This window comes from Sus scrofa, chromosome 7, assembly GCF_000003025.6.
Source record: "Sus scrofa isolate TJ Tabasco breed Duroc chromosome 7, Sscrofa11.1, whole genome shotgun sequence".
Classification (NCBI taxonomy): Eukaryota; Metazoa; Chordata; class Mammalia; order Artiodactyla; family Suidae; genus Sus; species Sus scrofa.
In genome coordinates this window covers 52,627,354-52,653,949 of record NC_010449.5, presented here as the reverse complement: position 1 = coordinate 52,653,949, position 26,596 = coordinate 52,627,354, and the positions used below count along the sequence as shown (strand labels likewise).

Genomic DNA, 26,596 nt, shown 5'->3' with positions numbered 1-26,596 from the left:
TCCAAAACAACCAGCCTGTGCTGGTAACTCCGCCTCCGGGTACCAGGAAGTGTTTATGCATTGTAGGGGGTTTTGTCCTGACTGCGTATGATTAATTATTAAAGAGATGTCAATGCTGTCAGATAAGTTTAATGTTTAGTTTGAGGATTGAAACCTGAAAGTGTTTGTCCCTTGACTTTGCACACTGTTGCTTAGGGGTCAGTTTAAAAAAAAATGGAAAAGGGGGGCTAACTGTGATTTTTGCTCTGAAACACTTTTACTGCTTGTGGTACCACACTGCTTTCCTTATCTTCAAGCTCAGGAAAATAGGCTGCTGTTATAATTCATGGTCCAATAAGAAAAGGGAGACTTGGTAAGACGTAAAATGAATGATAAAATACACAATTCAAAAAGCTGAATAGGAGTTCCCGTCGTGGCGCAGTGGTTAACGAATCCGACTAGGAACCATGTGGTTGTGGGTTCGGTCCCTGCCCTTGCTCAGTGGGTTAACGATCCGGCGTTGCCGTGAGCTGTGGTGTAGGTTGCAGACGCGGCTCGGATCCCGCATTGCTGTGGCTTTGGCGTAGGCCGGTGGCTACAGCTCCGATTCAACCCCTAGCCTGGGAACCTCCATATGCCGCGGGAGCGGCCCAAGAAATAGCAACAACAACAATAACAACAACAACAAAAGACAAAAAAAAAAAAAAAAAAAGCTGAATAGCACTGATGGCAGGTGGAAAAGGAGGCCCCAGGAGGAGATATGGGGAGGATGCAAATAATAAAAGAGGGCTTACTGGATGAGGTGAGCCTCTTTGGAAGCAGGAAAGAGAGAAGGGTGTCTCAGATGAAGATGGTAGATTCTGTGACTAAGCAGGAACTCCATGGGCCAGGCTCCAGCGAGGCCAGGGATTGAACCCCACTGTAGTAGAGTGGGGCCTCTTTCCCCTGAGAGAGGCTGGGGTCCCTGCCCTAGCCGTGGCCCTGGGCTCTGGAGAGGATGCTGGACAGAGCCGGGTGAGAGGCCCAGCCTACTCAAACTCTGGACTCTGCCCAGGAATTTGCACTGAAATGAGAAGACAGGCCAAAGTTCAAGCAGGTTGGATCTGATCTGTCCCTGTGGAAATACTCCCTTCCGTCTGTCTGTGAGAGGGACTTGTTGACCACGAATGCGTGAGTAGGAAGAGGAGCCTACTGCTCTCTGTGCAGCTGTGTGTCTGTGTTTGTGTGTGAGCAGGGGTGGCTGGACTTCCCCAGGCTCTGCTGTGTGTGCACTTCCCTGTGTGTCTCTGCTCATGTGTGCGCCTGTGCTCGCCCCTGTGCATGTGCATGTCCTCTAGCATTTGCAGAGGGTTGGTTGCTCCTTGAGGGGAAGAAAAAGAGAGGGGACAGGAGTGGAGAGAGATAGGATCTTAGTTAGGGCTCTTATTTAGCCTTCTAAACTGAGCTTCAGCCAGAAAAAAAAAAAAAAAAAAAAGAGAGAGAGAGAGAGACTTTATTGGCTCGTTTGTTTGTTTGTTTTTGTCTTTTTGTCTTTTTAGGGCTTTAGGGATGCACCCGTGGCATATGGAGGTTCCCAGTCTTGACATCCAATTGGAGCTATAGCTGCCAGCCTACACCACAGCCACAGCAATGCCAGATCTGAGCTGCATCTGCAAGCTACACCACAGCTCATGGCAATGTTGGCTCCTTAACCCACTGAGCAAGGCCAGGGATTGAACCCGCAACCTCATGGATGCTAGTCAGATTCATTTCCACTGAGCCATGATGGGAACTCCTAGATTGGCTCTTGCAATTGAAAAGTTGAGGGACAGGACTGGTTTCAGGTATGGTTGGATCCAGGGACTGGAACGATATCTTCAGGATTTGTCTCTCCATCTTTCAGAGAAGGGAGAGTATAATACAATAAAATGATCACTTAATGGCAATGATTTTAACCTGTTGTGGGGACTGATGAAAGCTAGGTCCTGTCTTCAGGAAAATGCCTGTGTCAGATACATAGACATGATGTACATAATTCCTTCCTTTGCTTCCCTGTGAAATGGAAGGCATTTGCCTTGGTTCTGCTTGGCCTCTCAGGTTCAGAAGTAAGTGCAGGAAGAGGGGCCTTCCTCTGTTGCTAGGGCCTCTGGCCTCCTGAGAGTTGCCCCCTGGGGTGGTAGATGTTGTGTTAGGCTGCTGCTCCTCCCCCACAGCCCCCTCCCTCCCATGCTCCTCCCCTTACCCAGCCCCTCATTGGGTCCTGCCTGGCCTCCCCTTTCAGCCTTGGACCCTGACTCTGTCTTTCAGCTGGAAGGTCTGGCACATGGAGGACAATACACCGAGACAGAGGGACCCCATCTCTCTCACATCAGTGGCCAATGGTTTGGAGAACATGGGGGCCGAGCTGCTGGAAAGCCTGGTCTGTCCCCTCCCCCCATCCTGGTTTGGCCCCTTGACGGGAGGGGCCTTTGTTCACATCTTCCTCCCACCCCCACCTTCTCCGCATCTCTTTGCTTCGACACTTAGCAACCCTGCAGCATGTTGAGCCTGCTCATTCCACTCACGAAACCTCTGTTGCACACCTACCGTGTGTTAGCATAGCCTGCCCTCATCCAAAAGGTGAGAGGACTCAACCAGAGAGTGACATTTGAGCTGTGAGCTAAGGACAAGGAGAAACCACGTGATGGGGTTAGGGGACCTTGGGGAAGTCTCTGCCTCTGAGGAGCAGGCACTCATGTCCTTGCTCTGGAATGGCCAGGTCAAGGCCCACCACCCCGAACTTTGGAGCTCGTATGACACCTTCTTCCCTCCCAACCTCCCCTCAACATGTGTCCCTGCCTTGTGCAGACCCTGAGCTGCCTGTGGACAGGCTATGTGCAGCACAGAGCGCAGCACCCAGGAGGTACTCAGTGTGTTTTGGAATAGAATTAAGTTGCCCTCTGTGGAGTTCCCATTGTAGTGCAGTGGAAACAAATCCGACTAGGAACCATGAGGTTGCAGGTTCGATCCCTGGCCTCCCTCAGTGGGTTAAGGATCTGGTGTTGCTATGAGCTGTGGTGTAGGTCGAAGACGTGGCTCAGATCCTGTGTGGCTGTGGCTGTGGTGTAGGCTGGCAGCTGTAGCTCCAATTTGACCCCTAGCCTGGGAACCTCCATATGCTGAGAGTGCAGCCCTAAAAATAAAAGAAAAAAGTTGCCCTCTGGTTCCTTCCTGTGCCCAGCCCCCACCCCAGCCTACTCCTGAGGTGACCGTGAGCACACTGGTGGCAGCCTGGGTCTCTCCACACTCTAGGCCCCCGGCTGTAGTTCTCACTTGAGGCGAGAGGCACACTCTGGTCCATATCTGGTGGCTTTAGGAGGAAGGCCGGACCCCTGGCAGCGACTCAAGCCCGGCGGAAGTGGGAGGCAGCTGGAGCAAGGCTGGCCCGGAGCATTTGGGACGGTAGGTGGGCTCCAGGACGGTGGGCTGGGCTGGGAAAGAGGTCCCTGTGGGGAGCAGGGATGGGGACCCTGGCCCCCTGACAGGGAAGGAGCTCTCTAAACCTTTATTGATGAAAGGAGTAAACGTGTTTTAGCCAAGTGGGTTCCACTGGCCTCTGCCTCAGAGGTGAGCCCTGCCAGCGGCTCCCAATCTGCTTTGAAGCAGCCAGAGTGAAATCCCATTGGGACCTCTGATTTATACCATGGGCCACTCTGGTTGAAGGTGGAGGGGGCCCTGACTCAGCCTGGTCCCTTCTTCACTCCCCATCTGCCATCTGCCCCATTTAGTCGCTGGTGCACCTCGGAAACTTGAGGCTGAGTTTGAAAATCCTGAGACTGGGCCGGGCCCCTCGTTTCACGTGGGGAGGCTGAGGCCCAGAGAGGGAGAGAGGCAGGCCCAGGCTGGGTACACAGGCCACACAGGCAGCAAGTTCAAGCCTAGAGCTCAGCCTCCCAATGCCTAGGCCCACTGAGGGAATGGTCCTCACTGGCCAGCTCCTGAGCTGAGGGGAGCACAGGGTGAGGGTCTTCCATTGGTCTGCTTTGGGGGGGAGATGAGGAATGAACACCTCACCTGGGAGGCGGGAGGTGGGGGTAGAGGAGGAGATAGCTTCGGCAAAACAAAGAGCGTGAATGAGGCCAGACCCCTGGCAGTGACTCAAGCCCTGCAGAAGGGGGGGGGGCAGCTGGAACAAGGCTGTTCAGGTACCAGCCTTTCCTCCAGATTCAGATAAGGGACCAAGTGACCAGGCAAGAATTGGTACTTGCACTGGGTTTGGGAGGTGGTGGGGATATGTGATGGGGGCCAGTGGGCTGTTCACACTTCCTCTCGCTGGGAGGAGCCGTTGACTCAGAGGATGAGGTCCCAAGGGTGTAAATGCAGAGCCGGGAGCCTCCCCACCTTGCTCCACAGACAGGTAGAGATGAGACAGGGCAGGGGAGGCAGCCGCTGTGGTTTGTGCCTTTCTGTGCATTGATTAGCTTCTTGCTTATGGTCTCAGTTCACTCCTTCCTGAGCCCGGAAGCAGCATCATCACTGGGATCAGAGTGCTGCTCCAGGCTGAGGCACAGATGGTACAAACAGAGGCTGGAGGAGAGGATGGCCTGAGCCACTTCTTAGTTTGCTCTGGATTAGGGTTGCCTTTCAGCCCCATGGGACGTCAAGACCAGTGCCTGGCTCACTCCATGTTGCCTTTTTTTTTGCTTTTAGGGCTGCACCCACAGCATATGAAGGTTCCCAGGCTAGGGGTGGAATCGGACCTATAGCTGCTGGCCTATGCCATAGCCATAGCAATGCCGGATCCTTAACCCACTGAGCAAGGCCAGGGATTGAACCTGCATCCTCATGGGTGCTAGTCGGATTCGTTAATGGCTGAGCCACAACAGGAACTCCCATGTTGAGATATTATAGGGGATATACCTATAATATATCCCCTATAATATCTCCCCAGGCTTCTACCTGGAGGTGTTGGGGATCCCCATGGGGGTGGGTTTTGGTGGGGGGGCACTTGTTGACCCTGCTGGCCTTCTCCCCAGGAGGAGCCTGCAGCCAGCCCTGAGAGTGAGACGCTTCTGCAGGGAGCACACACAGCTGTTTCGATGGATCTGCACAGGCCTGCTCTGTACTGGTGAATGGGGGCCCAGCCTCTCCTGCCCTAGCCTGCCCAGCCCCCACCAGCCAGGTTTCAGCCACCATGTCTCAAGGCAGGTTCATTCACTTACCCAATAACTCAACAAAGGTTTGTTAAGCTCCAGCTCAGGGCCAGCTCTCATTCCAGAAGCTGGGACATCTGCATTAAGCCAGACCAGATCTTATTCCCAAGGTACTCTCTGATTGGTAGCAAGAGGAGAACAAATATTCTACATAATGCACACAGCCATCTGGGAGCGCCAAGGAAGGCTGTGGAAGTGATCAGGGAGGACTTCCAGGAAGAGGTAACATTTGAGTTTCACAGACTGAGCAGGAGTTAGCCAGGTAGAGGGACAGGGCAGTAGGAGTGAGGAGGCACACCTGCAGAGGAACACCTGAGCAAAGGTGAAAACACGCAGCATGTGATCAGGCAGCTGATAAATTGTCTAGCGTGGCCAGAGGGTGAAGTTCTAAGCCAGGAGTGCCAAAGCATGAGACTGGAGGAATGAGAAGGGACCTGGTATTGGATGGGGTGGGGGAGACTTGGATTTTACCCTCAGAGAGAGCCATTGAAGGATTTAAACAGGGAAGTGTCAGGGTTCACACTGTGGAACCCCAGAAGAGACAGCAGGAAAGACTGGAGAAGGAGATAGTGGGAAGACCAGGTGGTGGAAGATGCAAGGGAGTAGATTTGAGAAATCCCCGGGGAGCCACATCAGCCAGGCTTGGGAGCCATCAACCCTGCAGGACAAGGGAGGCCCTGGAATCTGGGATGCCTCTGGGTTCTGCCTGGGCCAAGGGGTGGCCAATGCTCTCCCCTAGAGCTAGGGAACAGGGTGGAGGAGGGTGGCTTGGCGGGGAATGGGTGGGGTGCAAGTTGTTTTGGACAGTGTGTTGGAAGTACTGCAGCCAGGCATCTGGGAGAAGAGGGGGTTTCCTAGGGCTGCTTGGAGAATGAATTTAGAGGTGGTTCAAATGCAGAAACCTGGGGACCAGCCATCCCGGAGGAGCTGGAGAGGAAGAGGAGCCCTGAAAAGGCGTGGAGATGGGGTGGCAACAGGAGACCAGGAGCAGAGTTGGTGCTGCAGGGTCTCAAGAAGGAGGGAAAGATCACCAGCATCTCAAGGGACCGGGGGACAGAGATGGAGCCGTGTCCACGGGATTTAGGGACCAGGAGTCATGGTGACTTAGGGAGGAGGTACAAAAGCTGGACTGGAGAACGGGGAGGAGAGGCAGTGCAGACAGTAAGTCTAGTCAGCTCTTCCGAGAAATTTATTTCTTAATGGGAACTGGACGGGAATATTAATGGGAGGGTGTGGCAGTGTCAAGGGAGGGTGTGTTTGTGAAGGGAGACGCTCTGAATGTGTTTATGAGCAGGGAATGAGAAGGTGAAGTGGAAGGAGACAGAGATGATGGGTGGAGCAGGGTCCCCTTGGGAGGGGAGGGTCTTCACAGCAGGGGGCTCGGCCTGGCTTGGTGGGTGGGAGCTAGAGAGGGGAGCTAGAGAGGGGCGGTGGGTGTGGGGGCCCTGTGTGGGAGAGGCCACGGACATGTGACAGCGGTGGCCCCCCAGCTCTTCATGATGAAATCAAAAGCATGGCCATCTGCTGAGATGGGGCTGGTTGATGGCCCCAGAAGCTCGCTCCTGGAGATGTCAGACAGTGAGGTCCACACTGGCAGGAGCTGAGCAGGGCCTTCTCCATTTTTAATAAGACTCAGATTTGCTTCTCTTAAAGAAACCACTGAATTCCTTCTAGCAGCTAATGGAAATGACCAACTCATCCCATGTCCACTTTTGTCAGGGCTATCAGAAAGTCAGTCTCAGTCATGAAATCATCCCTTACTTTCTGCACGTTTGGGTGATTTTGGTTTCTTCCAGCTTTTGGATATCTTTTTTTTTTTTTTTTTTTTTTTTTTTTTTGTCTTTTTGTCTTTTGAGGCCCTCACATGTGGCATATGGAGGTTCCCAGGCTAGGGGTCAAATTGGAGCTACAACTGCTGGCCTAAGCCAGAGCCACAGCAACGCCAGATCTGAGCTGCATCTGCGACCTACACCCCAGTTCACGGCAATGCCAGATCCTTAACCCACTCAGTGAGGCCAGGGATCGAACCCAAAACCTCGTGGATCCTAGTCAGATTCATTTCTGCTGTGCCGTAATGGGAACGTCAGCTTTTGGATATACTTAGTGCATCGTGTCTTCTATGGTGAGGTCCTTCATGTACTTTCTGAAAGCAGGCGTGGTAGAGAAAGGAAGCTCGAGTTCTCAGCACTCGTTCTGAGGCATAGTAATGGCTTTATTGCCTCAGGCAGACTTTCTCCATGGCTGCCAACTGACTGACAGAAAGGGCCTCACAGTCCCGATCCCAGAAGCATGTGCCTCTTGCCCCATATTTCTGGCCAAGTCCTTGGAGGTTTTTGTTGGACCCAGCTTGGGTCAGGTGCCCACCCCTGGGCCCAGGATGGGTCTCACATCCCTGAAGTGAGTCAGGCACTGCTGGACCATGTGGGCTAAGAGTGGGGCAGGGATCCTGTCACCAGTGGGGTCAATGGACCCTAGAAGGATGAAAAATACTTCCTAAGCCACATTTATCCTATTTCCTGCCTGGAGGACTCGTCCAGTCAGCAGCCCCCTCTCCTGCATGACGTGCTCTTCCTCCCTGCATCCCCACCGGCCACAGATAGACCTGGGTTGGACTCCCAGCCCCATCTCCTCCCTGTGTGGGTCATTTACTTCTCGACTCTAATGGGGATCAGCATAGCACCCACTGCGGTGTGACTGTGAGGAGTAACCTGGCAGTGCTATAAGCTCTGAGCTGGGTGCCCCTCTCCTGCCACCTCCCCCCTCCCACAGCCCTGAAAAGCCTCACCTGTGTGCTTCTAAATGACATCCACACAGGCAGGAGTCCTAGCACACAAACGTCTCTGTGAGAGGAAGGTAACTTTATTTTCCGTAACTCAACTTGCTTTCTTTTTTTTTTTTGCTTTTTGGGATCACATCCAAGGCATATGGAGGTTCCCAGGTTAGGGGCTGAATTGGAGCTGTAGCTGCTGGCCCACACCACAGCCACAGCAACGCAGGATCTGAGTTGTATCTGCGACCTACACCACAGTTCACGGCAATGCCAGATCCTTAGGCTAGTGAATGAGGCCAGGGATCGAACCCGTGCCCTCATGGATACTAATTGGATTCATTTAGGCTGAGCCACAATGGGAACTCCCTTATTTTCTATTTCAATTTCATCATTCCAAGTGAGTGATAGGAACTGAAAAATTTCTGTCAATTTCTCTGTCAATCCTGAGAATATCCCCATCCTTAGGAGTCCCTGGGGGCGCTTATCCACCGTCAGTCCTCAGGTGTCTACTCACCTGTCCATTTCTCCACTGGTCCTGGGTTCTCTGCCTTTGCAGGTAGCCATGGAGACATGCCCATCTCCATCACGGCCTGTCCTGTCTCCTTCCTCCCTGAGCCACCACAGCGATCCTTTCTGCTGCCCCAGTGCCTGCTCAGATGTGCAGGACCTCAGAAGCTTTCTATGGACCTGCTTACCCACACAATCCCTGCACATTCCTCTCTCTCTGAATTTTTTCTGCCTTCCTAGGGCAGGGCTCCTCTGCTCGAAATGCCACAAGCACACCTGGGCTTTTGCCACCTCCCCAGGCTCAGAGCCCTTTTCCTTGGGACCCACAGGGATCCTCTGACTAGTTTGGTAGCAGAGGGGGTAGAGGTAGAGATTTTACACTTATAACATTTCACCCCATTTTTTTTTTTTTTTAACCAATGGAAAGTCTGTTAGTCTCTTCCATTTTTCAAGGACCCTGGCTTTTGGAATTCATGAGCCAGGAAGAGCTATTTCCCCTCTACTATGTGTTATCTTATTCCTTACTTTTCTTTTTAAAAAAATTTTTTTGGTCTTTTTAGGGGCAAACATGCAGCACTTGGAAGTTCCCAGGCTAGACGTTGAATCAGAGCTGTAACTACCAGCCTGTGCCATAGCCACAGCAACTCAGGATCTGAGCCTCACCTGAGACCTACACTATAGCTCAGCAATGCTGGATCCTTAACCCACTAAACAAGGCCAGGGATTGAACCTGCATCCTCATGGATACTAGTCGGGTTAATTACCGCTGAGCCACGATGGGGATTCCTTGTATTCCTTTCTTGAGATATAGCATAGACTGACTTAGCTGCTTGAAGGGGAGAAGGGCAAAGTGGGGAAAAGGAAATTTCAGGAAGAAAAATGGTCCTTGATTAATACTCAGAATAGGATCCTGGCCTACCCATCTCTGTCCTCCACAGAACCTAGCATGGCTCTGGGACAGAGAAGGTGCCTCAGTGATGCTTGGCACTTCACGCTGTCTTGCCTCCTCCTTGTACATCTCCCTCACATTTGGTCAGCACTTTATAGTTTGCAAAGCCCTTTCATACTCTTTCTGTCACTTAACTCCCTAACAACCCTCTGACAAAGTAGAGACAGTTCTCATTTCCAGATGAAGAAACCAGGGCTCAGAGAGCTCCCGCTGGAGTAAGGTGGGCCGAGGGTAGGACTGCAGGGTCCTGCAGATGCCAGTGTCATCATCCATGACCTTTCTCTGTTTCATCCCCCACCTGCCCCCAGCTTTCGCTGCCTTTCTGCTGATTGCCTGCCTCCTGGATTTCCAGAGGGCCCTGGCATTGTTCGTCCTCTTCTGTGTGGTCCTCTTCTTCCTGGCCCACAGCCTGCTGAAGAGGCTGCTGGGGCCAAAGCTGCTGAGGTGTGTCAAGCCTCTGAGGCATCCCTGCCTGAACCTCTGGTTTAAGAGGTAAGTGAGCCTCTGGGCGTGTGTGTAGGGGGCAGGCACATTGACGGAGGGCCACTGAGTCAGCTCTGGGGTCACCACCAGGGCCTGGTATGGAGAACCTCAGTTCTTGTCCCACCAGAGGGTTCCTGGGCCATGGCAGCACACCTCACTTGCTTGCCTCCTGGGAACCCCAGGGCAGGCGTGGCCAGGTGACTTCAGAGGCAACTTTGCGGCATGTTTGTGGCAATTGGCCAGTTCTCCTCTGATTCTCTGCTCCAGTTACAACAGGGGATTATGACACCTGGGGACAGGAATCAACAGCTTCTTAAACCCTGAGATCCCAGCCTGTTTCAGCAGGGAGGGCCTGTATCAGTGCCGCCTATCAGATCAACTAGAGTGTGTGTGAGACATACAGCTGCAAGGGACCACCCTGGAGTCTGATTCAGTAGTTTGGATTGGAGTCCAGGAGTCAGTAATGTAGTTCTCCATCAGGGGATTCTGATGTAGCCAGGCATACATATCCCTGGACAAGAGTTTGGGATCCCCTAGTTTTCTTTCTTTTTTTTTTTAGGGCCGCACCTGAGGCATATGGAGGTTCCCGGGCTAGGGGTCAAATCAGAGCTGTAGCCACCAGCCTGCACCACAGCCATAGATCAGAGCCAAGTTTGTGACCTACACCACAGCTCACAGCAATGCCGGATCCTTAACCCACTGATCGAGGCCAGGAATCAAACCTGCGTCCTCATGGATACTAGTCAGGTTCATTTCCACTGGGCCACGATGGGAACTCCCTGGGATCCCCTTGTTTTCAAACTGGGTTCCTTGATGCTCTGGAAACCTTACAGATGCTGTAGGACAGGTGAGGGAGCTTGGAGAAGGGAACATCAGACACCTTGCCTCTCAATCTCCATTTCAATCAGCCAGCTCTATTTTTGTCTGTTTTATGAACAGGTTTGCAAAAAAAAAAAAAAATTAGCTGGAAAAAAATAAAAAAGTTTTCTATGACTTAAAAAATGTCTGAAGGCTAGCAATCTATTCCAGCACTCTTTTTTGTTGATGAAGAAACTGGTGCTCAGTACTCCCGTCATGGCTCGGCGGTAAACAACCTGACTAGTATCCATGAGGGTGCAGGTTCAATCTGGCCTCATTTGGTGGGTTAAGGATCTGGCATTGCCACAAGGTGTGGTGTAGGTCACAGATGTGGCTTGGATCTGGTGTTATAGTGTGGCTGTGTTGTAAGCCATCAGCTGCAGCTCTGATTCGATGCCTAGCCTGGAACTTCCATATGCCGTGGGTTTGACCCTAAAAAAAATTTGAAAACTTGAAAGAGGGAGTTCCCTGGTGGCTTATCAGGTTAAGGATCTGGCATTGTCACTGCTGTGGCTCTGATTACTGCAGTGGTACAGGTTTGATCCCTGGCTCAGGAACTTCCACATGCCATGGATGTGGAAAACAAACAAACACACTTGTAAGAGTCAAACAGACATCAGTTTTAACAATGGCATAACATTATGTGGGCAAATAGACCTGTAATTGAAGTCTGCAAAGGAGAACGAGGGAAGAGAAAAATACTTGAATAAATCATATCCAAGTAATTCCAAATTTGATGAAAATTATAAGCCCAAAGATCTAAGAAATTCTACAAAGCTATAGCACAAGAAACATGAAGAAGACCACACCAAGGCACATCAGAATCAAATTGCTTTAAGCAATAAAGGGAAAATCTTAACAGCTAGAGAAAAAAAAAGGTATGTTCAGAGGAACAAAGATATGGATGACAGCAGATTTCTTCTCAAAAACAATACAAATGAGAAAACAGTAGAACAGTAAAAAATAAAAACAAAAACAAAATTGTGTCAATCTAAAGTTCTTTACCAGTGAAATATCCTTCAAAAAGGAGAAATAGGACTTTTTAAGATGTACAAAATCTGAAAGAAATTTTTAGATATAAAAAACAGAGATGCACTACAAGAAATGTTAAAGGACAGTCTTCAAACAGAAGGCAAATGATACCTGATGGAAACCTAGATTGACACAAAGGAATGAAGAACACTGGAAGGGCAACTACATAGTACTAGTATCTAAACATAACGACTTATTTTTCTCATTATTTAAACCTATTTAAAATCAACTTATAAAGCAAAAACAGTGACAATTTATTGTGGAGTTTATATGTAGAAGTAAACAATCACAGCGCAAAGGCTGGGACAGAAGAAATTAAATTATACTGCTTTAAGGTTTTTACACTGCATGTGAAGTGGTATAATATCACTTCAAGGTAGACTGTGATAAGGTAAAGATGTACACTATAAATGCTAAAGCATCCCTCAAATAACCTAGCAAAGAATTATGGCAACAAGTTTTTAGAAAAAGAGGTAAAGAGAGTTCTCACTGTGGCTCAGGAGTGGATACCCAGCTAGTATCCATGAGGATATGGGTTTGATCCCTGACCCCACTCAGTGGGTTAAGGATCTGGTGTTGCTGCAGGCATCAGCATAGGTTGAAAGTGTGGCTCGGATCTGGTGTAGCCATGGCTGTGGTCTAGGCCTGCAGCTACAGCTCCAATTTGACACCTCGCCTGGGAATTTCTGTATGCCACAGGTATAGCTATAAAAAGACCAAAAAAACAAAAACAAAAACAAAAAAACAAAAAAAGGAAAAGAGATAAAAGAAGAATACTTTGGAAATAGTCAATCTGGAATTCTCAGGTGGCACAGCAGGTTAAGGATCCAGTGTTGTCACTGTTGTGGCTCAGGTCACTGCTATGGCACGGGTTCAATCCCTGGCCCCAGGATTTCTGCATGCCATGGGCATAGCCAAAAAAAAGTCAGTCTGAAAAAAGGTAGAAAAATAGGAAAAGGGGAACAAAGATGGAACAAATAGAAAATGAATAGCAAGATGGTAGATGTAATGACTCCGCATATCAGTAATCATAGTAAATATATTGACCAATAAGCCTCATGACCAAAGATGTAAAAATTAACAAAATTTTATTTATTAAAAAATTTTATTACAGTTGATTTACAGTGTTCTGTCAATTTCTGCTATACAGCAGAATGACCCAGTCATACATATACAGACACTCTTTTTCTCACATTATCTTCTATCATGTTCTATCAGAAGTCATTGGATACAGTTTCCTGTGCTACACAGCAGGACCTCACTGTTTATCCCACTTATTCCGAGTGTAATAGTTTGCATCTATTAACTCCAAACTCCCAGTCCCTCCCACTCCCTCCCACTCCCTCCCCCTTCCCCTCCCCCTCAGCAACCACAAGCCTGCTCTCCATGTCTGTGAGACTATTTCTGTTCTGTAGATAGATTCATCTATGCCATATCTTAGATTCTACAAATAAGTGACATCATATGGTACCTATCTTTCTCTTTCTGACTTATTTCACTTAGCATGAGAATCTTTAATTCCATCCATGTCTCTGCAAATGGCATTATTTCTTTCTTTTTTATGGCTGAGTAGTATTCCATTGTGTATACATACCACATCTTCTTAATCCATTCATCTGTTGACAGACATTTAGGTTGTTCCCACGTATTGACTATGTAAATAATGCTGCAATGAACATCGGTGTGCATGTATTTTTTTTTTTTTGTCTTTTTTGTTGTTGTTGTTGTTGTTGTTGTTGCTATTTCTTGGGCCGATTCCGCGGCATATGGAGGTTCCCAGGCTAGGGGTTGAATCGGAGCTGTAGCCACCGGCCTACGCCAGAGCCACAGCAACGCAGGATCTGAGCCGTGTCTGCAACCTACACCACAGCTCACAGCAACGCCGGATCGTTAACCCACTGAGCAAGGGCAGGGACCGAACCCGCAACCTCATGGTTCCTAGTTGGATTCGTTAACCACTGTGCCACGACGGGAACTCCTGCATGTATCTTTTTGAATGAAAGTTTTGTCCAAATATGTACCCAGGAGTTGGATTTCTGGATCATACGGAAGTTCTATATTTAGTTTTCTGAGGAACCTCCATACTGTTTTCCATAGTGGTTGGGTTTATCCCTGTAATTCAAAGTTGGGTTAACATTAAAAAAATCAATGTCATGCCTCATATTAACAAACTGAAAAGAAAAATGACGTGATCATGCCTATGGACTCAAAAAAAGTATTTGACAAAATTCAACAACCATGGATGATAAAAATTCTGAGCAAACTAGGAATAGAAGGGAATTTTCCTCAATCTGATAAAGGCCACATTTTTTTGTTGTTGTTATTTCATTAGCTCATGTCTTTTATTAACCAATATACAATTACTTATCTCTGGCTTGTTAAAACAATAGCTCAGGCAACATTTGCCACAATAAAGTCTGTCAAAGCGGCTGGCCATAAAACTCCAGCAGCACATTCATCTGAAGGGCACTCCCGACAACGACTGATTTTGCCGTTCTCATCCACCTTATTCAGGACAGCCAGCTTAACATTTCTCTTATGCTTTTCTCTTATTTTTGGGAGTGGTGTAAGACTTCTTCTTCCTTTTCTTAGCACCACCACGAAGTCTCAATACAAGATGAAGAGTGGACACCTTTTGAGTGTCGTAGTCAAAGTAGGTCCATCTTCCAGTTGCTTGCCAGCAAAGGTCAGTCTTTGCTGGTCAGGCGGAATTCCTATCTTATCCTGGATCTTAGCCTTTACATTTTCTAATGTATCTGAGGGTTCAACCTCGAGAGTGATGGTCTTGCCTGTCAGGGTCTTCACAAATATATGCATCTTGGTGGCGGTTCCACCGCAGATGGTGGAGCTGAAAAGAAAGGCCACATTTATTCAACGTTGAACTGGAGGTTCTGGCTTGTGCAGTTGGGTAGGAAAAAGAAATAAAAGGCACTTAGATTAGAAAGGAAGAAGGAAACCTTCTTATATACAAACAACGTGATTGTCTACATAGAAAATCCTATGGAACCTACAAAGAGCTCATACAACTAATAAATGAGTTTAGAAAGGCTGAAGGGTACAAACGCAACTTTTGAAAAACAGTAGTGTTTCTATATGCTAACAACAAGCAATCAGAAATTAAAATTACTTTTATCATTTAGAATAGCGTAAAACATACAAAATACTAAAGGATAAATCTGACTAAAGGAAAACTATAAAAATTGTTGCTGAGAGAGATTAAAGATTTAAACAGAGTGAGAGTTCCCCTTGTGGCTCAGAGGTAGCAAACCTGACTAGTACCCATGAGGATGTGGGTTCGATCCCTGACCCCGACTCAGTGGGTTAAGGATCCAGCATTGCCGTGGGCTGTGGTGTAGGTCACAGATGTGGCTTGGATCTGGCATTGCTGTGGCTGTGGCGTAGGCTGGCAGCTGTAGCTCCGATTCAACCCCGGGCCTAGGAACTTCCATATGCGGTGGGTGCGGCCCTAAAAAGAAAAAAAAAAAAAAAAAAAAAAAGAGCTAGTGAGAGAATAGACTTGCTGTCAGAGTGACTGGGTTAAAATTGCAGCTTTGCTATTTTCTAGGTGGGTGGCCATGGGCAAATCACTTAACCTTTCTGTGTCTCTATTTCTTCATATCTAATAAGATGGGGGTGGTAGCTGTAGGTCTCTCAGCACCTGGCATAGTTCCTGGCACATAATAGGTACTTGATGAACCTTAGCTGTCATGAGTGGTACCCAGTGAGTTGAAGATTGGGTTGGGACTAGACTTTAAACACCCAGTGCCCAGACCTGGGCTCTTGAGCAAACCCCAGCCCCAAGGAGGGAGGTGTTACTGGGAAAGTTGCATCTAGCCCTTGGTCTCAAGTGCTCAGCTCTGCATCCCAGACTGACATTAATGCTCTGGGCCTTTTGGGAGCAGAGCCTGTAGCCCCAAGTGCTGATTCCTAGGTCGCACAGGCCCCACCTGACCATTGCCAGATCAGAGGCTGGGCTGAGCTGAGCATCACTGCAGCTGTGAAAATTCCTGCCTCTTATGGAGCTATGTGCTTAGCCATATGCTAATCCAAGTACATACATCCTCTGATTTAATCCTCTCAGCAACCTTGAGAAATGGTGGGGTATGGTGGGGTGTGGTCTTTGTCTTCAATTTCCCAATGAGGAAACTAGGCTCAGAGAGTCTAGGGGCTCTGTCTGAGGTCACATAGCACTCTCTCTCCTCCCACCAGCCCTGAGAACCCTTTCCCTGGGGTCCTGGGTGCTATCATGTGGGGTGAAGGAGATGCTGACAGTGACGGCTTTCTGCCCCTCCCTGCAGGGGTCTAGCCCTTGCTGCTTTCCTGGGCCTGGTCCTGTGGCTGGTTCTGGACACTGCTCAGCGGCCTGAGCAGCTAGTGTCCTTTGGAGGAATCTGCGTGTTCATCCTCCTCCTCTTTGCTGGCTCAAAGCATCACCGTGCAGTGAGTATTCAGAGTGGGCTTCAGCCCCTTCTCTTTCTGATATCAGATCCCCTGATATCAGGACCCCTCCCTGTTTCACAGTGTTGTTAACACCTACCCCCAGGTGCCAGCCAAGCCTCCCAGAGATCCTGATGCACACCTGGGTTTAGAGTTCACTGCTAAGGAATTAGCACCCCTGCCTGCTAACCAGGCCCACTGCTGCCAAAGGGTGGCCTATTGTAAACTCCATGGGGGAATGTGATGATTGGCAACAGATCCAAAGCTCTGGCTGGGTCCAGCCCTCATCCTACAGACTAGCCAAGCCCCCCAGTGTGCCGTGGCCTCTGCCCTTACCCACCCTCTTCCCCGTGGTGCTCTCAAGGATCTGAGCTCACCAGGACCTTTCTATTGGATGACAGGTGTCTTGGCGGGCTGTATCCTGGGGTCTTGGACTACAGTTTGCACTTGGACTCTTTGTCATCAGAACAGAGCCAGGATTTATTGCATTTCAGTGGCTGGGCGACCAGATCCAGGTGTGTACATGGCATCGTGGGTTCCCAGGGGATGGAGAAGCCTCTCTGTTGAAGGGAGGTGTGCAGTGAGGCATAGAGAGAGAGACTGTGACCAGGATGATGGGTGTGTTCTGGGGCCCCAGACCAGGTGGGCAGTTGGGGGTTGGGCAGTGAAGCTGCTGCTTTCCTCAGGCCTGGTATCACCTGCCCAGATGGAGCAGTCCTTTCAGAGGCTGGGCCTGATGTGGAAGAGAATCTCAAAACAGGAAGGTTCTTAGGGTAGCTGGACACAAGGCTTGTGGCCCTCGGCAGTCGTCAGTGAAGGGACTTATAATAGTTATAAGTGCTTTAAAATTGCAAATGACTTACTTTGCGTATGTGTTTTTAAAAATAATGTTCAGGAATTCCCACTGTGGCTCAGCAGTAGCAAACCTGACTAGTATCCGTGAGGACACGTGTTCGATCCCTGGCCTCGCCCGGTGGGTTAAGGATCTGGTGTTGCCATGAGCTGCGTTGTAGGTCGCAAACTTGGCTTGGATCCTGTGTTGCTGTGGTTGTGGCCGGCAGCTGTAGTTCTGATTTGACCCCTAGCCTGGGAACCTCCATGTGCCGTAGGTGTGGCCCTAAATAAATAAATTAATTAAATAATATTCAGTTTATTGAAGTTATACTTTTTAAATTCCTTTTCTATTGTGGTAAATAACATAACACATAAAATTTACCTTTTTAGGAGTTCCCATCATCGCTCAGTGGTTAACAAATCCGATTAGGAACCATGAGGTTGCGGGTTCGATTCTTGGCCCAGTTCGATCCCACTGAGCAAGGGCTCAGTGGGTTAAGGATCCAGCGTTGCTATGAGCTGTGGTGTAGGTTGCAGACGTGGCTTGGATCTGATGTTGCTGTGGCTGCGGTGTAGGCTGGCAGCTACAGCTCTGATTAGACCTCTAGCCTGGGAACCTCCATATGCTGCGGGTGTGGCCCTAAAAAGGACAAAAAAAAAAAACTTTACCCTTTTAGCTTTTTTTTTTTTTTTCATTTTAACCACTTCTGTGTGTCATTAAGCTCCTTCACATCATTGGACAGCCATCATGATTTACTTTTTAAAATATAAATTGTCAAGACACAAGGTTAGTCCTATACTCACTCCTCTCTCGCTGTCTCCAATCTCTACGTGCTCTCTGCAGGAAGCAGGTGGGTTATGGCAGGGAAATCCCATGTGTCTGGGCTCTGTTTCCAGCCACGACAGTGGTATCCCTGGGTGCTGTGCAGGAAAAGACAGGTGCTGTTCTCATCATGTGCCCATTTTATAGATGGAAGCACTGAGGATAACAGAAGTGACTTGTCCCTGCAGTCACAGTTCTGGTCCTAAATATAGGTCTCATAGATGTGTAGCTGGATCGGAACACTAGGGCCAGGGCCTGGGATGGCGACAGGATGGGTCAAGAGGGGCAGGCACAGAGGGCACCACCTGTGACTACATTGTCTCTTTTTTTTTTCCTTTTGGCCACCCCAGGGCACATGGAGTTCTTGTGTCAGGGTTCAGATCTAAGCCGCAGCTGCAGCAACGCTGGATCCTTAACCCACTGTGCTGGGCCGGGGATTAAACCTGCAACCCAGCACTCCCAAGATGCCACTGATCCCGTTGCACGACAGCAGGAGCTCTTCCCATTGTCTTTTCTTTATTGTTCTTGTCCTAATTACTTTCATCTCAGAGTAGTTCTTTTTTTTTTTTTTTTTTTTAATACCTTTTATTTATTTATTTTTTGTCTTTTGTCTTTTGTTGTTGTTGTTGTTGCTATTTCTTGGGCCGCTCCCACGGCATATGGAGGTTCCCAGGCTAGGGGTCGAATTGGAGCTGTAGCCACTGGCCTACGCCAGAGCCACAGCAACTCGGGATCCAAGCCGCGTCTGCAACCTACACCACAGCTCACGGCAACGCCGGATCGTTAACCCACTGAGCAAGGGCAGGGACCGAACCCGCAACCTCATGGTTCCTAGTCGGATTCGTTAACCACTGCGCCATGACGGGAACTCCTCAGAGTAGTTCTTTTTCTCTCTCTCTCTTTTTTTTTCTTCGCATTTTTAGGGCTTCACCTGCAGCATCTGAATATCCCCAGGCTAGGGGGTCAAATTGGAGCTGCAGCTGCTAGCCTACACCACAGCCATAGCCATGCAGGATCTGAGCCACGTCTGTAGCCTATGCCACAGCTCAAGGCAACGCCAGATCCTTAACCCACTGAGCGAGGCCAGGGATCGAACCTTCATCCTCATGGATACAAGTCAGATTCATTTCTGCTGAGCCATGATGGGAGCTCCCAGAGTATTTCTTTACAATTTACTGAAAAGGTGTTTCTTCTGGAGGATGTCCTCAGAAAAAACATGTGCCCGTGAATGTGGCTTTAAGGATACAAGTAGTGCCCCAGCCCCTGTAAGGCCCAGGGCCTGGGGGCTATTCCTGGGGCCATCCCACCTGGGTTTGAGGAAGACCTGCAGCCTCTGTGTCCCCCTGTCCCCTGGGCTCCTGGGAAGCCACAGAGCAGTCAGGGCTCCTCCAGCTCCCCGCAACCTGGTTCTCCGGCTGCTGTTTCCTTTTTCCTCCCTTCCCAGCCTCACTCCAGGTTTTTTTCTTCTTTTTTTCCTTTCAGATCTTCCTGAGCTACACTGAGGCCGGCTCCAGCTTTGTGTTTGGGGAAGCTCTGGTCAAAGATGTCTTTGCTTTTCAGGTCAGCTTGACTCTTGGCCCACAGAGCCTTTAGCAGCCTCTGCCCAGTGCCCACAGCTAATTGGGAGTTTGAGCCAGACTCAGGCAGGGTGGGGTGGGGAGGGGAGGGGAGGGGACTCCCACAGGCAGAGCAGATGCTGGAAGCTAATGAGGCTTAAGCCTAGGGGTCCTGAGAGAGGCTCCAGCAATGTGCTCACCTGCTAGTATGTTTTCAGTATATTCTGTAAAATTTACAAAAGTAAGTTATATCTGTATTTTTTTCCTAAAAAATGAACCCCCAAACCATAGATTGCTAGGAGGCTGAGGACAAGAAGAGGCTGAGGACATGCCACTGTAACTTTAGCCCCTGACAGGAATCCATACAAAGAGCAGTTTCCAGGAACTCTGAGGCCCAGATAACCCTCCCAGGGTGCTCTTCCTTCAAGGCCCCTCCCAGGCCACCTCTGCCAGGAATCCTGCCCTTATTAGTCCAGCTGTAACTGTAACTCCCTCTTCTGGACCCTCTTACAGTCTTACCCTTACAGTCCCCTCTCCCTCCCTCCCCCCTTCCAACAAAAATGTATTGTATGCCTTCGGTATTGCAAAATATTATAGGGGACATTGAGATAAAGGCTCAGAGACCTTACCAAGTGGGGGTAGAGCCACGGTCCTAGTTTACAACAGGGAAGCCTATGCTGCACATGTGATAGTGTGACTGCTTCTCTGTTTCGGAATGGAGCTGTGGTTGTATTTCTTTTCTCCAAAGCACCCAGGCGCCAACTGTAGTAAGATTTCTAGCACAGCTCCTCTGCCTGCTTCAAACCCCAATTGTCTATGGACCCTGAGGCCGCTACAGGCTTAAGGTCAACTTCCAAATGCCAGGTGGAGAGAGAGAGAAAAAGAAACCTGGACCCTGCTCTCACCCATTAGCTGGCCCCAGTTTTCCACCCTGTTGCCATAGCACCGCAGATGGGAATTTGTGCCACCTACTCCAGTATGTCCTGGACCACTGTCACCATGGGGCCGCTGTGTAGAATCCCATGTGTATGTTCTAGAGAGTTCTGCTTTTTGCCATTATTCAGCCATTGTTCTCAGAGCCTTCCCACTGTGCTGGGGCTGTTGGGCCCCAGAGGCTTCCAGCCCAGCCATGGGCTTGGTCATGGATTTGTGGGCCGGTGTTGAGCCAGGTCATGAATCCAGACACCTCCAGCCCACCCCTAATCATGAGTTGTGGTCAGGTCCCCTGGGAGCTCCAGCATCTGTTTGCACCAGCAACTCTCTGGGAAATGTCCACTTTATCCAAAGGATTCTAATAATGTCAGCTCTAGGAGAAAAGGGGTAGGGGGACTGGGTTCCTGTCCTCTGAGGACAAATTCGTCCATCACGCTTCTCTGAGACCACTTCCATGTAGAGAAAAAATTGGAAGGGGCAGCCTCTGTCAGCGCCCTCCAAAGGTCCCCAAACACCATTCCTGCCGGGCAGAGGAGGGGAGGGGCTGCTCCCTTCCCATCTGCATTTCCAAGTAGGGGCTACCTAAGGTTTCAGGGAAGAGCAGGGCGACTTCTTATAGCCACCAGACAGAGACATAGCAGTGGTGGCTTCTCACCCTTTACAAGACAAACATCCAACACTCTGCAATTGGACCTCCCCAGGCAGCCAGGTTCGAGGATAACTGGCACAAAAGAAAGAGCCTGGGGAGTCCTTTTAGGGAGAGATTGTTTCAACTAGGGACATGAAGATGCCTCTTGAGGAGGTGGCATTTGATGTGGAGCCTCAGGGCAGGAAAAAATGGGACACACAGAGATAGGCAGGAAGAAGAAGGCCTGAACAAAAGCGTGGAGGTGAGAAAGCGAGCAAGGGTGCAGGGCACTGGTCAGTTCAACAGGCATTTAAGCTATCTGAAGGAAGGACGTGTTCAGGGATAAACTGCAAGTCTGGTGGGGCTGTATTTTGAAGAGTCTTAAATGCCAGGCTGACACTCCTGGATTTTGTCTCCATCAAATAAGGGGCCTTGAAGATTTTTGAGCAGGGAGGGACTTGATTGGAGCTTTGGCACTGTTAGCGTGTCAATAGTAGGTGGGAAGGCTCCTTGGAATAGGGGACCAGTGAGGAGGCTGCCTCCCATCCAAGTGGTGACTCAGGGACCAGCAGACGGCCACAAACCGGGAGAGACGTCACCATAGGAAATGAAGTGGGGGAGGGAGACAGCTGAGAAACCAGCTGTATGAAGCTTTTCACGGAGCTCCATGTATTGCAGCTGTGTTTGCATTTAGCTATTTGAGGGCAAAGCCTGGGTTTTACTCATTCTAGTGTCCCCTGACTCTGAGCCCTTCAAAGCCCTGCCCGGTGCCTGGAGCACTGCTTTTTGCCAAATGAATGGAGTGAATAAATATTGGTTCTCCTGTGCATGTGGGAAGCCCCTCTGCCTACCGGGAAGGCCTGGCTCTGTGAGCCCTTGGCTGTGGGTTGGGCTCCCATACAGCCAGCCTCTCCCTGGCTGGGCCACCATTCCCATGACTGTGTGCTCCTGAGCAGCTTGTCCTTTGGCCCAAGACCAGGGCTGAGCTCTTCTTGCTCCAAACCTCCCCAGCAGAGGCCAGAGCTTCCCAACCCACTGGAGCCAAAAGCTACCCACAGGCTTAGCAGTAAGATCCAGGGCCCCCGGAAACCATTGTATCCCCTGCTGACCTGAGATCCTGGTGGAACAGAGAAGAAAAACTTAGGGAGAAGGAAGTCATAATAACAGCTGCTAGTTAAGGAGCAAGGACTATGTGCTTACTTCATCTTCACAACAGCCCTATGGGGAAAATACTGTCATTATCCCCCTCCCTTTTTAAAAACTGAAATATAGTTGATTTAGAATGTGTTAATTTCTGCTGTAGCAGAGTGATTTGAAGGTGTATGTGTGTGTGTGTATTTAATCAAAAGGCAAAACAAAACACAACTAACCCCACCACCACCCCAAACCAGATTAATTTCCATAAGTGGGAAATCCAGAGGCTTCAGGTCCTGCTGGATTCAGGTACTCAACATTACCTGGGATTTGCCTTACTTATATCCTGGTTCTGTGTTCTCAGGATTGGCTTTTGTCTTAGTTTTGTGTAGGTCTCTTGAAGTATGGCAAAGAGGTACCAGGCTTACATCCAACCAACTTAGCAACCTTAGCAGAGAGAGAGAGAAAGGGAGCCTGATTTCCATTAATTGCAGAAGGAAATCCAAGAGTGGGCTCTTTTTAGCCTGGCTTGAAGTATCTGCCATCCTTGAACAGGTAGCCAGGGAGGATACATGACTTTGGGAGGCCAAACCTGGAGCCTCTGGGCTGAGAGTGCAAGAGGGGTGCTTTCCCAAAGGGAATTAAAAGTTTGTTCCCCACAAAAAAGACCAAAAAAAAAAAAAAAAAAAAAAAAAAGCCAGAAAAGGAGTTCCCATCGTAGCTGAATGGAAATGAATCTGACTAGTATCCATGAGGATGGATATAGGTTCGTTCCCTGGCCTTGCTCAGTGGGTTAAGGATCCTGCGTTGCTTTGAGCTGTGGTGTAGGTCACAGACGTGGCTTGGATCTGATGTTGCTGTGGCTGTGGTGTAGGCCCGCAGCTGTTGCTCCAATTTGACCCCTAGCCTTGGAAGCTCCCTATGCTTGGGGTGAAGCCCTAAAAAAAAAGAGAGAAAAAAATTAAACAGCTTTTTCCCAAAAGAAGTAATGGAAGGGACACCGGGCAGTCCAAGCAGCTGTGTCCACCAGAGACCCCACCCGCCTTGTCTCCCATTCCAGCACTGAAAGTATCACCCAGCTTGCTGCTATGTCCATCCCCTCGTCAGTGTTAGCTATGTGTCTTTCCTCCCTTTTTCCAAGAATGTGCACACACCTGCTACTTACCTCTCTCCCTGGATCACTCTTTGGGCCCATGGACTCGTAGACCATTGGGCTGGGAGGAAGCTCATTGATCTTTGGGCCTCCCCTTTGTATTATAGGTGGTCAAACCACCCCCCAGAGAGGGGAAGTGACTTAGGCACAATTTTGCAGTGAGTTAAGTCAGAACTGGGGATAGAACCGAGTTGTTGTACTGGCAGTCATGTGATGTTTTCTTCCTCATACTTGTAGAAGTCAGTGACATCATGTGTCCCTTCCAAATACTGAAAGTATCCCTAATAACAGTAGTGGTAAATTTGAAATCTATTAATGGTTGCTAAAGACTTTGAGACTGGGAGTTCCCATTGAGGTGCAGCAGAAACAAATCTGACTAGTATCCATAAGGATGTGGGTTCAACCCCTGGGCTCACTCAGTGGGTTAAGGATTCAGTGTTGCCATGAACTGTGGCGCGGGTGGCTCAGATCCTGTGTTGCTGTGGCTGTGGTGTAGGCCAGCAGCTGCAGCTCCAATTCAACCCCTAGCCTTAGAACTCCCATATGGCACAGATACTCCCCTAAAAAGCAAAAAAAAAAGACTTTTAGATTGGATGTTCAGTCAAGAGAGAAGCAGTAAGGGAGGTGGGTTTATCATTAACCAGGCTCAGCATTTCCTAGCCAAACACTAACTGTTCCCTGGCCCCTGGAGGCTCTGTTCTCCAGTTAGTGTATTAGCGAGTGGCCTCCTTAGCAAAGGCAGGTGGGAATGAGGGTGGATTTCAGACCAATGCTCCATGGCCACAGAGTTCCCATTCTCAACAAGGTTCACTAATCACAAAACTTCCTTCACACCCTGCCCTCCCCCCACATGCGTGCATGAGCACGAACACACACACACACACACACACACACACACACACACACACACACACGTCAAGCTTGGGGCTTGTCCTCAAGCTGAGAGTGGCTTTGTTAATGCTGAATCGAACGGAAGACTCAGGAGTTTTCTTTCTGTTCTTTCCATGAATCATGTGGACCAAGTCCAAGGCCTTGGCCCATGTCTGCCTGGGGAAGTCTCTGAGCTAGCTTAGATTTTCACAATCCAAGCTGCTTCCTGCTGGGCCACGGTCCAGCTCATCGCTTCTCCAGGAAGCTGAGTCTGCCTGGGACTCCTTCAGCCTTCCATCTCCCCTGGCACAGCCAACGTGGCAGCCACCTCCTGGCTGCATCATCTTGATTAGTCATTCTGCCTTGGCTCCATCTCCCTTCTAGTAACTTTCCACCCCCACGATCACCTCCCTCCAGGCTCCCACATCCTTCCTGGTTCTGGCTGAGCCTGGAGCACACACTCACTCGTTCCTTCCCTATCATCACTCCAACCTCTAGAACATGCACCCACTCCCTAACTCTGCAGTGCTGCTTAAATATTCTCTCTGAGGAACCCCTAGGGAGAGAGAAAATGTTTTCACCTCCCAAGGGTTTCGGGGTGTCTGCCTGGTGCATACTCTGCAATCCCCAATGGTTATCAGTGCCAAATTTGGCCAAAAATAATAAAAAAGATCAGATAAGGACGAAAATGTGCCACTGGATCTAATAATTAAGGTGTAACTGTAGTGAGCAGGATTTTCAGAGGAAGAAATGGAAAGTAAATGGAAATGGGGTGGCTGCTGAAACGAGGGAGATGGGACGATGGAACTGGAGCGATCTTAGGAGAATGTGGCATCTGCAGAGGCCTCAGAAGGAGACTTACACAGAGACAGGCATGAGGGGCAGAGCGGTGAGGCCATTCTGGGGGAAAGGACAGCATGAGCAGGAAGTCAGGAGGCATGTCGGAGTTCCCATCATGCTCAGTGGAAACAAATCTGACTAGCATCCATGAGGATGCAGATTTGATCCCTGGCCTTGCTCAGTGGGTCGGGGATCCTGCACTGCTGTGGCTGTGGTGTAGGCCAGCAGCTACAGCTCTGATTCAACCCCTAGCCTGGGACCCTCCATATGCTTCAAGTGGAGCTCTAGAAAGACCAAAAAAAAAAAAAAAAAAAAAAAAAGAGGCATGTCCCCCTAATTTATCTGACCTTAGCGTAAGTTCCTTCTTCCCTCCTGTGCTCTTGGTGGCAGGCTGGATATTGCAGCCATCCCCTCTGAGGAATTTTCCAGCTCTGGGATTTTGTGGTTCATTGTGGCTGGGGGCTAGTGACAGGGCTCTGTGTACAGGGTCTAGGCCTTGAGGGCTGGGGGTTTGGGGACTGCCAAGCAGTCTCAGGAAGTCATCAGAAGCTCTGGCTTAGCTCCCTCCAGGGAGAGGAGGCAGCAGGGCCAGGTCCTTGGTGGGTTTAGTTTTGCCTTCGGAGCCTGTTTCCTGGGAAGATGGAGTTGGCTCAGAGGGTCTGGTCTAGACTCTAGAGCAGTGATTCTTAGAGGACAGTGTCCAAACCAGCAATATCTAGAAAGGCCAAACTCTCAGGCCCACCCCAGACCTACTGAATCTGAAACTCTCTGGGTTGGGGCTCAGAAATATGCATTTCTAATAAATCCTCAGGTGAAGCTGCTGGCCCAGGGTCCACACTTTGAGAACCACTGGCCTAGAGGCATTCTAATTTCCTTCTCCCTTGAGTGAGGGTGAGCACTAGTACTAGTAGACCAGCCTGCTCTAAATTTCCATGGAGCAGTGGTGGGCACGCCCTTGGGGCTGCTGTGCCCCGGGCTAAGATGCTCCCCTGCAGGGCTGCCTCTCCTAAAGACAAAGAAATGAGGCTCCAGGACTGGCTCCAGAACAAACCTCCTCAGGGTCATGGCAGGGCCTCAGCAATCTGATTCGTGGCCAGGAGGTACTCTGTCCGTCTGGGCAGGTAACCAGTATCTCACAGCCTCGGTGTGCCCTTTGGTGCAGTGAATTGACATTAGCCTCCGTTGCTTTGAGGATCCATGAATCACCACATATTGGGTACCTGGCTCATAGCAGGACCGCACAGTACACGAGGAGCAGGACTTCATGGCACTTTCTACCCCTCCCCAAAGGCAGGCTCTCCAGCTGCCTGCCCTGTCTTCTGCCATCTCACATACCAAGGTCCCAAGGGGATTTCCTGGGTTGAGGCAGGAGAGCGTATTGGCCTCAGGGACCTTACCTAGTATTAAATGTCCCACCTTAGAAATCACCCCTCTTCTCTTTCACTCATCCTCCTCTCTCCCTGGACAGTCAGAGCTTCCCTTCCATCAGACACCCCCATCTCACAGAGAGGAAATGTCCCTTGGTTGCTGCCAGGAGAAAGGCTCAATTCTGCGGTCAGATCCCCCGCTCAACTTCCTGGCCTCGGCCATCTCAGCAACCCTGCCAGGCTGCTGAGCCATCGCCTGCCTGATAAATTGG

At 49.6% G+C, this 26,596-nt stretch overlaps 1 protein-coding gene and 1 pseudogene across 3 annotated transcripts in view; one reads left to right on the top strand and one right to left on the bottom strand.

Annotated features, from left to right (window-relative positions):
* The window catches only part of SLC28A1 (solute carrier family 28 member 1), a 46,501-nt gene continuing 20,926 nt past the window's right edge, over positions 1,022-26,596 (top strand). For 2 of the 3 annotated variants that reach the window (XM_021098295.1, XM_021098294.1), the window contains exons 1-8: positions 1,022-1,149; positions 2,266-2,377; positions 3,314-3,399; positions 4,974-5,065; positions 9,685-9,868; positions 16,048-16,189; positions 16,588-16,701; positions 19,326-19,403. In XM_021098295.1, coding sequence (XP_020953954.1) covers positions 2,282-2,377; positions 3,314-3,399; positions 4,974-5,065; positions 9,685-9,868; positions 16,048-16,189; positions 16,588-16,701; positions 19,326-19,403 — 792 coding nt within the window. In that variant the 5' untranslated portion in view covers positions 1,022-1,149; positions 2,266-2,281. 3 annotated transcript variants of the gene reach the window in all.
* Positions 13,746-15,054, bottom strand: LOC100623503 (annotated as a pseudogene).